Below are 18851 nucleotides of genomic sequence, written 5' to 3'. Positions count from 1 at the left end.
AATACTTGAACGCTCCTTTATTTGAAAACCTATAGCCTGATTTGTTTATTCTTCGTAAGTGTCTTATTTTTAATAGAGCGTAATGTAGCTATTAATCTTTATTTTTTGTCTTTAGCATCTATAGAAAGCTTAGACAAATTTATTTAACCCTTGTTTATTAAATCAACAATAAAGATTTTCAGTCGTATTTAAAAAAGTTTTTAATAAAAAAATATATTCAAATATAAATCAATTATTGTTATTGTTTAACTAGTACCAATTGGTATGATATAGGAATTGTAAATAACCTACTTATAAGGAGTGTTAGCTAGCCTCGTAGTTGCATGGCAATTGAAATTATCATTAGGTATTTGATGGAAATATTACAAGAATATTCGACCAGCTTCAAACATATTCGTATATTCCGTAAACAAGTTGGATACCTACAAAAAAGCAACAATTAAAAAAGAATTTTGAAACAAGGACAGGAAGTTGCAAGTTTTCATAAAAATATGTTCAACAACTGCCGTGATTGGTCTATAAGTGCTAATTGTAATTACTTTCATGCTAATTAGACTAAGCAGAACAATGTTTTCAATTTTGTTTGCATCGAATATCAACTTTTGTCTGAAAAATTAAGGAGCTGCTTTTGGTTGTGTCTGGATTAGGAAACTATAGGAAACTATTGTTCATTAAATAACTAAAAATTATGGTATAGTGTATCTAATTTCTGTTTTTAATACAGTTTTGACTTTTATTTAGAGTAATAATATCGTTTCTGTGTCACAGATACGTAAATGTGCAGATAATATTTAAAAAGTTGAAACGAACTCAAATATCTTAAGAAGCACTAGTGTTAGCAGCTCCTTTTATTTACTTTTCTATATTTTATTTTAAACGTGGATTTGTGTATCGACATAGATTTATTACATATAGCTATCGTAAGGTGCCGGCCAACGTAAATAAAATCTTCATAAAATGTTGTGTTTTTATTTCCCTTTATCATATATGTCGGCTACAAAGTACATAACAGTTCTGTGGTTCAATCTCTTGTATCTACATTATTAATCGATGAAGATGTTCGAATGGAACACATAGTTTGCTAAATATTACCGCACATAAATATTGTTAGTCGTCTATAACACATCTGGAATTCGTCGTTGACAATTCTGATAACTTTTGCTTTATTTCCGTAATCTGAAATTAAAAATACGTTTCAATACTTACTTATACTTATTTGGCATATTGAAAGTTGTCTGTATGTTACGTATAACACGGTAAGGTTACCTTTTGTATTTCATGCAAAAGAATCTTCTGTTCAGTACGCGGGGTCATTTCATTTGTCTGTAAATCGATTGCTTCCAAATTATCAAACAGTTCTTTTATCTTCATAGCCAAGTGTACATCATTATTACTCTTTCTAGGCAGGGTGGGTTTCGAACGTCGAACTATTTTTTTCCTATACTTATCCGGCAAATCTTTCTCTATGTCCTCCCTCGTCAAAAATGTCATATACTCTGGGTTGGTATCATAAGGGTAACTTGGTTCGGTGTAGTTTGTTGTATCGTTGGACATAAAAAATTGTCTGGTTTTGTAATTTTTTCGCCAGTTGCGGAGAAGTTCCAAGTTCCTAGGAACATCAAGATAACATTATTGTAAAGGAGTATAGATATCATTATTATTTTCTATTTCAGATTATAATTGAGGGTAGACATTAATAAATATGATTTGATATTTAGCTCTGCAAATTCGTTTACCTTGCTGTATTCACCTTGCTTTAGGTACATTTGCATGACTAGCCAGCAAGTCCAGAAGTAATGTTCAGAGCTAGTATGATGTTAAATATTTTCACTAAATTCTTTGCAATTAATAATTATACTTACTTCTTTTCCTGAATAATTTTATCGGCGCGTGCAATAAAATCCTTCCTCTTTTGCAGAGCTTGGTCTTTGAGATAGCTCTGCAGAATCCTCTGATCTTGGACCAGCTTGTTCGCAGTTCTAACAGGTTGAAGATATTTTGAGCTTTGTGTGTGTAAGGTTTTTTGACGAGTTATAGCCAATTTTGGACATTTACCTTTTAGTTTATCGTAATATTCGCTTGCATCTTTCTCATTAAAGTGAACTTTTAATCTGTTCTTCATTTCACTACTATCTAGTACTGAGTTATAACTTCGTGCATTACTCAACTCTTCTGCTTCGAATTCGCTTGTTTTATCCGAAATAGAATTCTCATCTAATAATGTACTGAGAAATTGATTATAAAGATATTTCAGGGTCTTACTTGTTCCTAAATTTATAATTTCTTTTGGAGGGTAGACTAGCGGATTTCCGTTCAGTTGTAGCACTTTTAAAGTCATTACAGTGCCTAGTTCATTTGGTAGTGATGATATGTTGTTGTCTTGTAATAACAAATGCGTTAGACTTGGATGATTTTTTATAGACGGAGGTATAAATTCCAGCTGATTCCCACGCAAATCTAGCCAATTTAGGTTAAGAAAAGTGTGAAAAAAATCATCGGGTAACAATCCAATTTTGTTGTTTTGTAAGTAGATCATCTGTGAACAACGTAAGTATAAATAATATTACTACCATAAGCATATAATACAGGATAATAGGGATTCTTTCTAATTTTTGTAACGTAAAGAAAATTATTTAAATTTATCTATCTATTTACCCCTCTAATGCTCGTACGGTGAAGGAATGAGGAAACGTGAGGAAACCGGCACGTCTCCAAAAATCGACATAAAGGCCTACTTCTCTATCAAATACCAAGATACTTAAATTGAAATAATTTTCATAAAATTATGGTCAATAATATTTAAACAATTGTACTTACAGTAGCTGATTTATTATTATAAATCGAATCTGGTAGCGTTTCCAAATCATTTGATGATAAGTCTATCGTTGTTCCGCTATCGAAATCTTCGTAAAGTTCATTTAGTTTAGAAGACATAACACAATTTCAAAATTATAAAAATATACAAAAGATAGCAGGCATGTAGACAATCATAGACAAGTAATGACAATGTTTTTGTTAGATCGATTACAACGATTGCTGTGGTTTCCTCGGAATGGGTAATTGTCATGGACGGCTATTGAATAAGGTTGGTAGTGGTTTTAGTCAAATTTCAATGAATTTTACTGAGAATAATGAAATTTGTACATGACCTATCAAGTCGTCATAGTGTCGCCGGTTTTTAAAAGCTGCCGCTATGAAATATGATTGATGATGATTGTATTACGTAGCACGATTCATAGTTGAGTTCATCCAAAAATCTTTGCGTTCGGTGAAAATAAAAGTTAATAATAATATATACGTATCTTAATCTAATATAGATTAGACTAATAATTTACGTATTTTAATCTATATTCAAATTCGAACCCGGGTACTTTTATTAAGCCTCAGTACTACTGGGTTCTAAGCAGTCTCAACTTACAAACTGAGAAAGTAGTCACGTGACTAAAACATTACAGCATCGCCATTTTCATAAGAAAATATCAGTCTAATTGCACAACTAACAAATTATAGAACGTCTGTTTTCATTACAGTAGAAATACGGACGGAAAGGAGAGAGAGAGAGAGACTACGAGTATTTTAGTTATAGGGTTATACCCTTATAACTACTACTACAGACGTACTATACTTTGTTAATTGTGCAATTAGACTGATATTATTTTTAATGAATAAGTATGAAGTCTACAATACGTTCATGGCTGAAAACTAGTTAATAATCAGCAGTTATCGATACTCATATTAACATATAATCATAATAATTAAGGCACAAAATGTTTTATATTATTTTTATTAAAATTGTACTCAAAAGCCATGTAAGAATCGGGCTCTATCAGGCAAATAGAATGAATTATCAACTTTTGTTGCTGGTCTGACAGGTCTGAGTCGATCATCTTTTACCTGCAAAAGAATTTTTCGTTACTGATGACAATGGGGGAATTGCGGACACGAGTAACTACGGACTAAAGGCCGATTTACATTATCTTAGTGTTTAGGAGAGTGCTTTAGGATAGTACTTTAGTTGAAACATGTAAACGCTACTTGCTTTAGTAAACGCTACGATAAAGAACTTGCCTTTCAAGTTGTACTAAAGCACTCTCCTAAACACTAAGATAATGTAAATCGGCCCTAATGTCTACTCGATTACTGCCAGGCCGTTACTAACCCGTGATACATTCTGGCATTTTTATAGTGCACACAAAACATTTCCAACAGACATTTAAACATTTCATCAAACTTGGTATCATTTAAACAGAATAAGTTGAAAAAAAACAACATATTTTTTGTAACTCGTTTGCGTTAATTGCGGACATAGTACCTGGGGTAAATAAAGACGTCTGGATTACCCGTTTTTGTTATTTAAATAGCAAATTTTACTGTTACAGATGCCTCGAAAAAATATGTAGGTATATAATTATCATTTAATAATTAATAAAGACGGACTGATTATTATTACTAGCATGAGTTATTTTAAGCGTCAGCAATTCCCACATCGTCCCCACATCTTATTACAAAGACACTAGATTTAAAAATATAGGTCAATTTCTTAGACGCATTAGCCAAAACTCACCATTTAGTTATATACCTTTACCAAAAGATATTACCACAGGAAACCTCGGAAAAGTCGCAAAAAATATTTTTAAAATATTTTTATTTATATCAATACGTTGCTTTATACTAATTAAGTTATTTAAGCCATACTTACCGCGTTCTTTCGCTGATAACCATGTCCCATACTTTGTAATTGTCTTTCTAGATTGTCAAGTTTATCTTGATAAAATTTTCTCCTATCGTGGCTCAGATCACCTAAACTATCTTCCCTTAAATAAAAGTTTCGCCGGATATCACTATTTCTTCTGTATACATCTTTGTTTTTTCTTCTGATCCCATACATGTGCCTATATTTTCGTTCCATTGCTTTGTTTTTATCTTTTTGTTTCATAGGATAATTGAAAAGAGAATTTTTATTAATTCTATCTTCATTTATATCAAATCTGTTATTGATTTCACTATATCTGGAATATCTATCGAATGGATCGTGAGTTTCTTGTAATGAATGATTGTTTACATTTGGCATCTTCGACTTTCTATCTAAAGAATTGAAAATTGATCGTAATTTAGCATTAAATATTTCTTTTTCTTTTCTATCGAATCCTATGTGTTGTACCTCTTCTTGTAAATCATCTAAAAGATTTATTAACTTATCTTCATCGTTTTCTTTGTTGACATTAACGAAGTTATGGTCTTTTAAGTATTCATTGAAAGAAACATCAATTGTAGTAAACTTTCCAGTAGTTGTTTCGTGAATTGAGTTATTTAAATAATCAATCTCATTGTTTCCATTCCGTCTTCGTGTCAAATAAGTGGTAACAAGTTTTTTTACTTTTGTAAAATCTTTTCGAGGTACTACATCCTTCTTTATCGTTACAAGAGATTTGATAGAATTTTTCTTTGTAGGTAAAACAAAGACAGGAGTTCTTGTGAAAATGCTCTGCTTATTCAGCTTCTAAAAGATTTATTTTAAATTAATGCATTATGTTTATAATAAATCTTACAAGACTTATGTGTTGTGTTTGTGTTTTTAGATTTGGCTAATTTTGATATAGAGATATATGAAACGCAAGGATATGTTTTATTTCTGTCCCTTTAGTTTCACTGATGTAGAATTAGAAAATTAGAAATTAGAAGCATTGTATATTTCTTTTTGGACGTTCATAAGTGTTCATTGAGTTACCTATATGAATAAATGATTTTTGACTTTGACTTTGATTATTTTTATGCCAAGTTACCATAAACTACTGTTTTGCCAATAGTTGAACCCAGTTGTATAGGTTGTTTCATATACTTTTCAGCAACTTATGGATCCTATATGAATAGATTTCTGTATGAAACGCTAATAGTGTCTATATTAAACAATATTTAATAAAGGGAAAAAATAGGGTAGTCGTAACGTTTGCATCGAGTCCACAAAAAAAAGTCAATTAAATATAGTTAATGGTAAAAATATACTATAAAAAGTAATAATTAAACAATATCAGCGGAATATCTATCCCTGGAAAAGATAGTTACTTTGTGGACAACGGAATAAATACAAAAAATCTACTTTTCAAAAGTGTTATTGTGTTGGTGACTAAAAAAAAAACGTGAACAATAAAATATAAGCAAGTGAAGTGAGAAAGAAAAATTTGCTTAACTTTCTACGTGGTTATTTTGTATCTACGACCGTGTTGCTTAAACATAATACCAAATAAAGTTCGAGGTAAATACGTAGAAATTACTGTAAAGAGCATTTATTGCAGTGACATTTGTCTGTCACATTATTGAAGGAGCATTTGTTACTGTGCAATTTCGGAATTCTTTATATTTCCTATACTATAATTTTTTAACAACACAAAATGGATGGTCAATTTCAACTTTTATTTGACAAAGTGAAAAATGAAATGCAAAAACAAACCACGGAGCTACAAACTTCTATAACTAACAAAATAATGGAGAGAATGGATGAAAAGTTACAACCTATCATAGCAGAAAATAAAATCCTAAAAACAAAATTAGAAAACGTCGAGAAAGACCTGGAAACCTTAAAAAGAGCTAAGAAACAAAATAATTTAATAGTTTTTGGTATTAAAGAGGACGAAAACTCTAACCTAGAACTACTACAAAAAGTGAAAAAAGTTCTTAAAACCGACTTAAGCATAAATATTGAAGATCACGATGTGAATAACATCTATCGCATTGGAAAAGCAGGTGATAAGTCAAGACCTACCTTGGTATCTTTCGTGAATGAATGGAAAAAGAACGAAATAATGAAAATGAAGAAAAATCTTAAAGATGTATACATTTCAGAAGATTATACTAAGGAAGTGCTGGAGAAAAGGAAAACACTGCAGCCACAACTTATAGAGGAGAGAAAGAAAGGAAATATCGCATACTTAAAATTCGATAAAATAATAATAAAAGGAAAAAGCAATACAAGCAATGGAAAACGGAGAAGAGAAACATCAACATCACCAGAAAATAATAATCAACCAATGAAACAACAAACCTTCATGCCATCGAACGCCAACAGATTAAATGCTTTTGATTTAATGCGAACTAGAAGCAATTCCCTCCCCTTAAACTCATTAGATAATAAGCAATAACAATTGAATATCGGTAAACGGAAAACACGACATACCTATAACATAAACAACACAAGTACAAAACACCACGCTCCCCCAAGCCGACTGGTCATCGTGGGGGAAAATGACCACGACCCTCTAAAAGTTAAAAATAACGTTAATGTCAATACTCACACTAAAAAGAAAACGAATGATATTCAAATAGCAACCATCAACTGTCGATCTCTTAGAACACCCGAAAAACTTGAAGAACTTGAACTAGCTATACAAGAAATAAAATGGGATATTATAGGGATCAGCGAAATGAGAAGATTTGGAGAACATATAGAAGACCATGGAAAGTATATATTATATCATAAAGGAGAGACGCCGGGTATGTATGGAATAGGATTCATGATTAAAAGACATCTTATAAACAAAATAGAAGAAATAAGGGGAATAACTGAACGTATCGCAATTGTTAACATTAAACTTAATATAGAAAAAGAAGAAGATTGGTCCATTATCCAGGCGTATTCACCGACGGAATCTATCAAAAAGGAAGACATAACAAAAATCGAGAAATTTTACGAAGACCTCCAAAATACAATTGAAACTGCATATAAAAACGTCATAATAATGGGAGATTTTAATGGCCAAATCGGTACACAAAATATCGGAGAAGAACATAGTATAGGAAGCTACGGGTTTGGAACTAGAAGCAAAAATGGAACAAGGTTAGTCAATTTTTCATTACAAAACAGACTAAGTATCCTAAATAGCTTTTATAAAAAGAAATTAAGAAATAAATGGACATGGATCTCACCGAACGGCCTTTATAAGAACGAAATCGACTTTATTATGACTAACAATAGAAAAATATTCAAAGATGTGTCGGTCATACATAACTTAAATTTTAATACAGACCATAGAATGGTTCGAGCTACACTGACAGGGATACGCCCTAAGAAAACAAGACGATTTCATAATAAATACGCAGTTATTCAATACAAAGGCGAACCAGAAGTCCTACTTAATAATTTACAAATATCAATGGACAGTAAAGAAGGCGTATCAATACAAGAAAAATACAACAAACTACTAAACCAACTAAAAACTATACCTAGAAAAGTAAACACAAACAGCAAGAAGAAAGTCTCACTCAAAAGTAAACAACTACTACTGAAACGTAAGGAACTACTACAAGAAAAGAAAACTAAAGACAACCGTCGAAAAATCGCAGAAATAAGCAAAAGTATAAGCAAAGAACTACGGAACGAAAGAAAAACGAAACGATCTAATACTATGAAGAATTATATAGAAAAAACCGGAGGAATAAAAAAGGCACTGAAAGAACTAAATCGAAAAAAGGATTGGATACTAAATATAAAAAAGAAGGATGGTAAAATTACAGAGAAGAGACCCGAGATACTAAAAGCTGCTACAGAATTTTATCGAAATTTATATCAAAGTCAAAAGTTGGGACAAGTGGTAAGAGAATATGATGCATCTACCGATGAAGAGGAAATACCTGAAATACTAAACGAAGAAACCATAAAAGCAATTAGTACACAAAAGAATGATAAAGCTCCAGGATCAGACCTCATAACAAATGAAATACTGAAAATTACATCACCAGTAATTGGTCCGATGCTTACAAATATATTTAACGAAATTATTAAAACGGAAAATATTCCAGAGGATTGGACTAAATCTACAATTATATTACTACACAAAAAAGGTGATAAAGGAGATATATCAAATTACAGGCCCATAAGCTTAATGTCTAATATTTATAAGGTATTTTCTAAAATTATACTATTGAGGATTACAAATATTCTTGAAGAGAATCAGCCCAAAGAACAAGCTGGATTCCGTCGAAATTTTTCAACCATAGATCATATACACACCCTTAGACAAATATTACAAAAATATAAAGAATACAACAAAAGCTACTACCTAGGGTTTGTCGATTTCAATAAAGCATTCGACACACTAGAACACGGATATATCTGGGATGCACTAAAAATACAGGGTGTACAAACAAAATACATACGATTACTTCGTAATGTATACACCAAGAGTACTGCGCAAGTTAAGTTAGAAACTATAGGCGAAGAATTCCCTATCATGAGAGGTGTACGCCAAGGAGACCCTATCTCACCCAAATTATTTTCTGCCGTTTTGGAAATAATATTTAGGAACCTAGACTGGACAAATGAGGGACTAAACATAAACGGTGAAAACTTGAGCCACCTACGCTTTGCAGACGACTTAATAATATTCTCGGAAAATTCAAGATCACTAGAAATGATGCTGCAACAGCTAGCAGATGTAAGTGACAAAGCTGGACTATCGATGAATTTAAATAAAACAAAAATCATGACAAACTCATCACAAACAGACACGATAAAAGTAAACAATGAGCAAATAGAGTACGTACAGGAATATGTATACTTAGGACAGCTAATATCTATTGAAGGCTGCATGGAAAAAGAGATTGAAAGAAGAGTTACCAATACTTGGAAAAGATATTGGTCACTCAGTGAAGTGATGAAGAACAAAGATATGCCTAGGAAAGAAAAGAGGAAGGTATTTAATATGTGCATTCTACCATGTTTACTATACGGGTGTCAAACTTGGGCATTGACAGAACATCTAGCAAATAAAATTAAAGTTTGTCAAAACAGCATAGAAAGAAGTACAATAGGTGTCAAAAGAAAAGACCGAGAAAAATTAATAGACATCAAAAGTAAAACCAAGTTTAAGAATGCATACACAACATACAAACAGCTGAAGTGGAGGTGGACAGGGCATATGATGAGAGAAAAGCAAGAAAAATGGACAAAACTTATCACAGAATGGTACCCTTTAGACGGAAAGAGACATAGAGGAAGACAGGCTAAGAGATGGGAGGATGACATTAAGAAAATAGCGGGTTCAACATGGACTCGCACCGCAAAAATGAGAAAAGACTGGAGAGCTTTAGAGGAGGCCTTTGTCGGAAGACAAGTTGTTTCCGAACTACCGTTTGCCGATAGTCAATAAATATTAAAAATTGTTAGTATATTAGTTAAACTCTAGTAAATAGTCAAAATGTGTTTTTTAGATAGTAGTCATAAATAATTTTAGGCACACAAAACTACTCTGTGTAAAACTTGTTAACAACAATAAAGGCTTTTTATTTTATTTTTTATTTTTATTTTATTAATAAAGCTTACTTTAACTTTAGATGGGACAATTATTCGACTTGAGCGTGATACATTAAGCGGTTTCCCAAAATAACGTCGACTGACATCGAACCGCTTTGGCGTATAACTTCTGGAAAAAAAATATTAATATGATACTCGAGTATGTATTAATAAGCAAAATATATTGATATAATGAGTGTGTAGTACACGTCTTACTCTAAAGCCTCAAATTGTAGTTTTTTTTTCATAATTTATAATCTAGAAACATGAGAAAGTCAGATCTTTCAAAAGTGCTGTTTCGTGGCATAACATTAATAGTGTATAATGTTTTAATAGACTCACCTTTCAGTAATAAAAGGAGGCTCAGTTCGAGATAAATCAAAAGCTTTACGCGATTTTTCCTGAAATGTAAGAATTCAAAATCTAAGTAGAATAATATAAGTTACAAAGGCTCTCAAAGAACCTCTAGAAGTTGCTATATGTAAATTTAAATCATTTTCCTATTAAATTTAATTTAGGCAGATTATCCCTATTTTTGCTAGGTATCTAAAACGTCATTATGTACAATCCCTGGTACTTATTAATAAATACTCAAAATACCTTTTTATCAAATTGGTCCAACAGTTCAAATGAATCGTAATACTTGAGTGTCTTGTTTTCTGACCTGAAAGAATGCAGTTAATAAAAAAGCGGAAAATTAGCGGCGGAAAATTATGGGCGATCCGGGGCGCAATTCCTTGTTTTGTTGCTCCAGGTCGTGCCTGGACGATGCGAATATAGGGCAATGTAGAAGCACATGTTCTACTGTTTGATCTTCATTACGAGTACTGCAGGCACATGATGGGCTCCTAATTTTAATTGCATTGGTTTAAACATTCTTTAGTATAAAAAACACTTTTAAATGAAAAGAAAAACTTTTGAAGACTAACCTACGGGATACGTAACTATTATACAAACACAATATTACCCTTTGTGTATCATTTTGTGCGCAGGCGCATCTTCTACTGTAAAAATTGGCAGAAGTACTACTGAGGGCTTGCATTTATCCCCCTCGCATGTGTTTGCTGAAAAGAAAATCGCCAGTTATATTTAAAATATATCACCGTCGTCATTTGAAGAAATAAGAAGCAATTGTCTGAATTTAATCTTGTATGAAAGGTTTTGTAAGAAAATGGTTTGTGTAAGACTATCACACGGCATTATCCTGCACGTTTTTTTGCAGTGTATATACGTCTTAACGAATAAATAGTGGCACATGTATTGTACATAGACCCATTCACACGGCGTTTGTACTGCAAAATATCGTCCACCGTTTATACGTTCAAACGAATACTCAACGGACTTGTCAAGCAAATCAAATGAACTTTAACGTTAACTCGGTTTAAAGGGGCACATAATATAGCTCTGTCTCGTTCTCGCTCACTGTGACAACTGTGTGAAGACTGCTAGAATCTACCATGTGAACCCGGGCGAAAGTACGTTAAAAAAATGAATAAATAACACACAATTTCAATAAATGACAATGCCGTGTGAACCCAGTCTAAGTGTACACATACTAAAGCTCCTATTAGTCTTATAGCAAAGACAGTTGTAATCTTCGTCGTATCCCACGGGACAGCCACATCGTACGGTATAGCCCACATCGTTTTCAGTGGGAGGCTTTGTGTTGTACAGTTGCTCCCCCTTTCTAGGTTTCGCGGAATAGTTACACACCACGTGCACGTTCTGGAAGAAATGTTCCAATTTAAGGTGAAGTATTCATAAATAATACACTGACAGTTATTTTATGAGGGATGTTAGTACTTTACGTTTGGAATTTGGTTTTTAAGTTTATATAAAATTTGCCGTCAAAACTTAAATTGCGCCTCGATTTAAATTAGTAGTTGAAGCTGCATAATTACGGTTAGTAAAACACAAAGGTTTTTAAAGGGGTCATCTAGTTTTTATATCTTGTTATGTACAGTTGTATACACTATACAAATATATATTTAATGTTAAAAAACTCTTAAATAGCACCAAAGCCAGGCCTAGTAAATGATATAATATTTTATTATTTACTAGAGAAATTGCGTGCTAATTAGTAAACCAATATAAAGCAAACTCTTTGGTGATATAAAGTTCATGGAATTGATTTTCCATCTGTGTGTAAAGTCAGACAGTCTTGACGTTCCTAATTTAAAAATTACGATAAAAAATAAAAAACATTAAAATATTGGATTACATTGAGATATTATTAGGGCGTTATTTAAAAATTACCAGAATTTGATTGCAGATCTTGGATTAGTATATTTTTTGTAAAAGATGGTTAATCACGTAAATAAACGAATATGTTAGTAATATTACTTTTAATTTTATTACATTACTTACATTATAACTCAAATCCGCATTATTTGCGTGGTAAGCATATTCCGCATATGCGGATATGCCACAACCCATGTGAGTAGCTTCACCAGCCATCATCTCGAGGTACAGTTTCCCAGCGACTTTGTCGATATGACTGCAAGGTTTAAGACCTTATTATAAACCTACTAGCTGACCGGGCAAACGTCGTTTTGCCATGTATATCATTTATAATAAAAAAAGTAGGTGTTGATCGTAGAGGGGTGAAAATTAAGGGTTGTATGTATTTTTTAATGCTGTATCATAAAAAAATAGAAATTAAAAATTTTGTCTAAAAATAAAAATAAAAATTTAGGGGTGGACTACCCCTAAAATGTTGGCCGATTCTCATAGATACCGGATAAGCACAAAAAATTTCATCAAAATCGGTCAAGCCGTTTCGGAGGAGTATGGCAACGAAAACTGTGACACGAGAATTTTATATATTAGATATCGTCTATAAATACAGCTTTCTATATAACAATTCATTTATTGTAAAATATTGTCTTTAATATTTCCTCAAAAATACTTAGATAACTTAGAAAGGTACGCCTAGTGGATAGGCTCGTGACTCTCAAAGCTTAGGTAATGCCTGTCAAACCTGGCTGAGCAAAAATTGATATTTCTATGTAATATGAAATTACTGTTAAGAGTGGCGGAGAGTTTCTTGCCCGCTCTACGCCCTTGACTTGCGAACTGGTAGTAAATTTAGAATCAATTTAAAATCTTTTCTGTTGACGTTCATAAGTGTATTGGTTTACATATATGAATAAGGTTATTTTGAGTTTGAGTTTATTACTTGTTGATACTGTGACGGATGGATGGTCATTTATAACAGTTGTATTTAAATACGTTTTCACACAAGTAGAACTTGTGTAGTAACGCGGTGTCCTGTGTAAGCGACGAATACGACGCAACACGACGCGACGTAATGCGACGCGATGCTACACGCGACAAATGTCCTACGTAATTTGGTCATTACTTCTCGAATCATGGGGAAGTACAGTACAATTTTGCTCGAAAGTTCATACTTAAAATATAGACTTTTAAAAAAATATCGTAAAAAGCATAGAAAAAAAACAAATATAATATTTTTTACAAAGAAACACATTTGGCGAGTTCCATCATTTATATCCAAAATTAAGAAACGATTCTAAAATGTTTAAACAATATTGTGGAGTGTTACTAATAAACGATTCCTATAATGTTTATGTTTTTTGTCCCACAACAATCTTTGCTCACGCACTGCGGCGATCAACGCTTCAGAATCAACCATTTCATAGTTCGTAGTGTCGCGTCTGGTCGCCCTCAAAACAAGTCCGCGTGACGTCGCGTCTCGCCGCAGACTGTCACATAGGCCGTAAGTAGGGTATGCCGTTGATTTGATTGCGTTGGTCGCGTTCACAGCGTCGCGTCACGTTGTATTCGTCGCTTACGCAGGACACCGCGTTAGTATTAACTGTTAACTTTTAACTATGGTACTCTTTTGGCTCTTACTGTCAAATTGTGTCTACGTGGAGATGAAAAGAGAACAGAACAGCGCTTTAGATAAAAGGGACTGATCTGATTGAGTTATTATTTAATAAAAATAGTTATTTTCACGGCGGTACAATCTCGCTTAAATTAAGTTTTATTTAAATGATTTCAAAATCGCATTCCATTGGAGGTGAGCTAAATATATACTAACTCTGACCAGTTGGGGTACTCATTCACCATCTCGGGAGTCACATAAATCTTTTGATTGTACCACGACTGCATGATGTGCTTGATGGTGTATAGAAGTTTGTCTTCAGATAGGCCTGGCGGAAAGACGTCGGTACCACTTATGCTATACCAGTCCGGGTAGCTGAACCTCACAACGCCAGTGGTTTGACCAGGGTCGGGATATTTGCCTGAAAAAAAATGCAGCAGTACCTATCATTAAAAATTAACCTGATTTTTGACGTGATAACGTCTTTAAAATCGTTTTAGTCGGGTGACATGTTCAGAAACTTGTGTCACACCAAAACCTCACGAGCGCGATCGCAGGTATAACGAGAGAGAGACGGACCGATCTCCCGTCTCATCTCGAGCGCTGCCAGTCATTCCGTGAATGTATGAAGAAAAATGTATATCATAGTCGAATAAGTAAACTTGTCATTTTACACCCGAAATTTATCATCAAAAGTGTGAATAAAACGATAGATGTAATTTAAAATTTGAAAAAATTGTTATCTTCATTAATTCCTTACTTCCCAAAAACTTATATCACCAATAAGACGTTATCACGTAAACATCTCGATCGTAAACCTACTTTACAAACAACCAATATTTTTTTTAACCCAATACAGACTTTCTATCGACGAGTCTTATTCTATAAAATATACGTAGATAATATAATATTATAAAAAAGCATGAAGATAGAAGAAATAAAGAAGCATAAAATTGGATACATATAATCAGAATGGGTGGTTAATTAAGATTGTTTATAAGGAAGTAATTCCGGCTGTGTGAAGTCATTCTCGGACAAAACGCAGTTATACTAGGACGTATCAATACATTTATGGTGATTTTGCCAGAGCAGACTCAGTCTGTCTAATAGGCACATATAACTATGTCCCACGGCGTCTGTTATTAACTCAGACCTTGCTTTGTTGACTGTTCTTTGGTACTTACTTGTAGCTCTACAGAGATCATGCTTTAATATACATGAATTCGCCAACACTTGCGCAAACGTCGCTAACTCTTCGTCCCATTCCTGAATAAACAACAAAATTTCAATCAAAATATTCTTATTTTGACGGTTACAACCATCAATGAACATTAGAACTCTTTCTTAAGCAATTAGCTAAAAGGTTAGTCGCCATCACAGAAGACCGAAGAGCTGGTAGCTACCTCGGACAAAGAATTAGTCTAGCTATTCAAAGGGGGAACGCTGCCAGTATCTTCGGAACTTTGCCTAAAGGGACTTCTTTTAATAATATATATTTTAGTTATTATATTATATGTTTTAAGGTATTTAGGTTAAGATTCAAAGAATGTTATTTTTCGTATTCGAAGAATGTTATTTCGCGTTTCTTAATTAAAAGAAACCAATTTTTTATGGTAAGAAAAACATTGTTATGAATAGTCTTTATATTGTACGTTTTAGGCATCTAAGTAACGTTATATTGGATATGCAGAGTTTAATATTAGAGACAAAGTTATGTTTGTCTAAAATCAATTAATTTACAATAATTGAGTTTCGTGAATTAATTTTTTGTGCAGTATCTACCGAGCAAAACAATTTATTAAATTAGATATATTAAATTATTAAATTACCAATCTATACATGCCATAAGCACGAGGTAGGGGCTCTTGTGCCCTTCCTGTTTCCTTTCCTGTAGCCACATTCCCTCTTATCCTTAAACAAATCGTACTAAGTTAAAAAACAGCAAAATTTATCAATTTAAAATTAATTAGATGATTTCTTTTAATCGAATTGGAAAAGTTCTAATCTGTATTATATTTCTGTTTAAGAATATATTATTATTATATGGTTTCCTAAAATAACATACAATATTGGCCCCTTACTCTGTAACTATACTCTAACTGAACCTGTAAGATATTATAGTTCTCTCGTCGGTCGCAACCTTGGGACCACGCGGTACAAAAACGTATTTCCGAGAGCGGTATCGCTATCGCTATCGCAAAAAGGTTGTTACTCCTATCATACAGTCCTGCGTAGCCTGTTATTTTAAATTCAATAAACAGCAAAATCCACGAATATATTCAATGAGTACTTTATAAAAGTCATTCAACAAAAATAACTAAAAGTTAATACAATATTTATAAAGGGTTATTTTTTAACCGAAATTTCAATTAACCGCCATTATAAATAAACAGAATTATAATTACATTGGTTAGTTAAATAAACATTCACAGGCTTTCATAGGACTTAAATTGAAGAGAGAAATTAACGCAAAGACTATAAGAAATATTAGAAAATAATTTTAAGCATACATGTTTGCTATATCCATTAGTTGGTTGGCTTCATGTTGAGTGATTTGAATATCTTGAGAATTATGGCACTGCTTACTCATGCGTTCCCTCTACAACGAAATAAAGAGAGAGAGAGAAGAGAGATTTTAGTAACGTTATTCAAGCGACTTCAGGTAGGTTGACATTCTTGGGGATCTTAGAGCTGGTTATCTCCGTTACAACGTATAACAATCGCAAAACCTTTTGAAGTTATACTTCTCTTAGTGTGTTAGGGAAAAATTATGAGAGTAAATTTTTACGATGCGCGCGTCACAAAAAACCGACACCCTGCAGTTAGCATACTCACAATTTAAAATAGAAATTGACCATTTCTTTAATTATGTAAAAAGATTTTTTATGTGATATTTAAAGAATCTTTATTTAACTAGATAGAAATGCGTTACAATAAAACTTTCAATGTATTAAGTACCTTTTTTCTATTGTTAGTGTCGTTTCTACAAACGTAGATTAAGACGAAAGATAAAAAAATTAAAAAGATTTTTATGTTGTTACGCCAAAGAAGTATAACTTCTAACGCGTGTATATAAGTACACGCACATGTTTTTTTGATTGGAGAGCAAATGTAAACCATCCTTAGTCAGAAACCAAATGTAAATTTAACGACTAACAACTACACTACTACTACTAACAACAAAATTAACGACGCTTATATTTTATAAGCGTCGTTAATTTTTTATTGGTGTATTTTTATAGAAGGTGAATTTTGAGGGAGTCTCTTCCCTGTCGTGCACTCGAATGACGTTTATTCAGCGATGGACTGTTCTTTTTATGTGCTCACTCAAGGTAAAGATAGTGTTATCTATCATGAGGAAATTGGCATACCTTAGACCGCTAATCAACTGCTTGTGTTAGGCACAGAAGGATGATCACCTATTTGCCTATCTGAGAATGAAATCTTAAAACTTAGGATTAGACCAAGCGTCGTGGCGCCAATTCTTTTATGGTAAATATTATTTCTTCAAGTAATAGAACTTTTCTATGTTTTTCAGAAAATTTGTTATTGTTATCACACACGACTAAGTCCGGCTGAACACTTAGGGTCACATTTCTACATCATCCATACTACTCGCATTCCCTAAAGATTTCTGGAATTCATACTTGAGACCGCCAAACATCTTTGAATACCTTACCGGGTTATAATACATGCACATCACATGCGAGCCTTCTTCACAATGTTCAGACTTTGGACAATAATTTTCGGCAATTTTGTTCTTGTCAAAGTGGGCATCGCGAACATGTGAGCCCTGTACGATTGCGTAGCAGTTAATAATAATAATCTGTGGAATATAAACTTTTATAATGGATAACCATTGCATTGGTTGAGTCTATGGGTGTGTAATGCCCCAAGTGGTGGCAAAGTGAATTTTTCTAAAACAAATATTTTCCCAACGCGCAGAAACTATTTACACCGCGTATGTCCTTAAAAAAACCTATGTGTATCCTACAAGGATTGTATTCTCTGTGATATTCCAATAAACGAAGTATATGGTATACAAATGTGAGAGATTAAAACACTTACCAATTTATTCATACTAAGCCTTAACACGACTTCATCATAATCACAAACACAATATTTATTTCCATCACATAATCTCATTAAAAAATAATTTGCTTATTTACTAATAAATTGTCTACTATATGAGGTTTAATATTACGAACTCAGTTATTAATGGTAGTACTAATTTCTCACAATTCGTGAAAAAATGAAAATGTCGATGTACAAGGAACAATGATGTTTATAGTTTGTTCCTTGTACAACGACATTTTGACATGATGTTTATAGTTAGATTAGTTGCTTGTACTTTTTATAGATTGTCACAACGCTTTATTTATCTAAATTAGAAAGAGATTTTTTTTGTAGTGAATTCAAAAAATGGTAATATTTTATTGCTGTTAGTGAAAATTGTCATGATACAATAAGGGTCGAATCAGCTAGTCAACATGTCATAGAATTTGCTATGACTTTTTGTAAAATGAGTATATTGCGATTAACCGTAGGTTACTGAAATGAACATTTAAGGTTGTATATTTCAATATATACTATTATATAGATATATTTATACTTAGTTCTTTTTAATTATTTCGAAGGCACTCGTGTGTGTTAAGCATAAGGCATACTAGGTTTGTAGCAAATAAGCAAACGTATAAAAAATAATTATAATAATAA

General features: G+C 32.6%; 2 protein-coding genes across 2 annotated transcripts; both read right to left on the bottom strand.

Annotated features, from left to right (window-relative positions):
- Window positions 1-953: 953 nt before the first annotated feature.
- Window positions 954-3024, bottom strand: LOC125054861 (leucine-rich repeat-containing protein 27-like). The gene is made up of 4 exons (XM_047656995.1): window positions 2818-3024; window positions 1863-2536; window positions 1267-1609; window positions 954-1176 (listed from the first exon to the last, which is right to left on the bottom strand). The coding sequence occupies exons 1-4, from the start codon at window positions 2932-2934 to the stop codon at window positions 1108-1110; spliced, it is 1203 nt and encodes a 400-aa protein (XP_047512951.1). The 5' UTR covers window positions 2935-3024; the 3' UTR covers window positions 954-1107.
- A 768-nt stretch (window positions 3025-3792) lies between these two features.
- On the bottom strand, window positions 3793-18419 carry LOC125054688. Its single transcript, XM_047656703.1, has 14 exons — window positions 18204-18419; window positions 17815-17961; window positions 16646-16734; window positions 15965-16046; window positions 15320-15401; window positions 14352-14556; window positions 12653-12782; window positions 11842-12010; window positions 11253-11349; window positions 10886-10949; window positions 10628-10686; window positions 10316-10415; window positions 4700-5500; window positions 3793-3894 (listed from the first exon to the last, which is right to left on the bottom strand). The coding sequence occupies exons 1-14, from the start codon at window positions 18279-18281 to the stop codon at window positions 3799-3801; spliced, it is 2199 nt and encodes a 732-aa protein (XP_047512659.1). The 5' UTR covers window positions 18282-18419; the 3' UTR covers window positions 3793-3798.
- Window positions 18420-18851: the final 432 nt, after the last annotated feature.

This window comes from Pieris napi, chromosome 12, assembly GCF_905475465.1.
Source record: "Pieris napi chromosome 12, ilPieNapi1.2, whole genome shotgun sequence".
Lineage (NCBI taxonomy): Eukaryota > Metazoa > Arthropoda > Insecta > Lepidoptera > Pieridae > Pieris > Pieris napi.
Note: the sequence above shows the minus strand (reverse complement) of the source record. Positions and strands in the feature narration are given on the sequence as shown.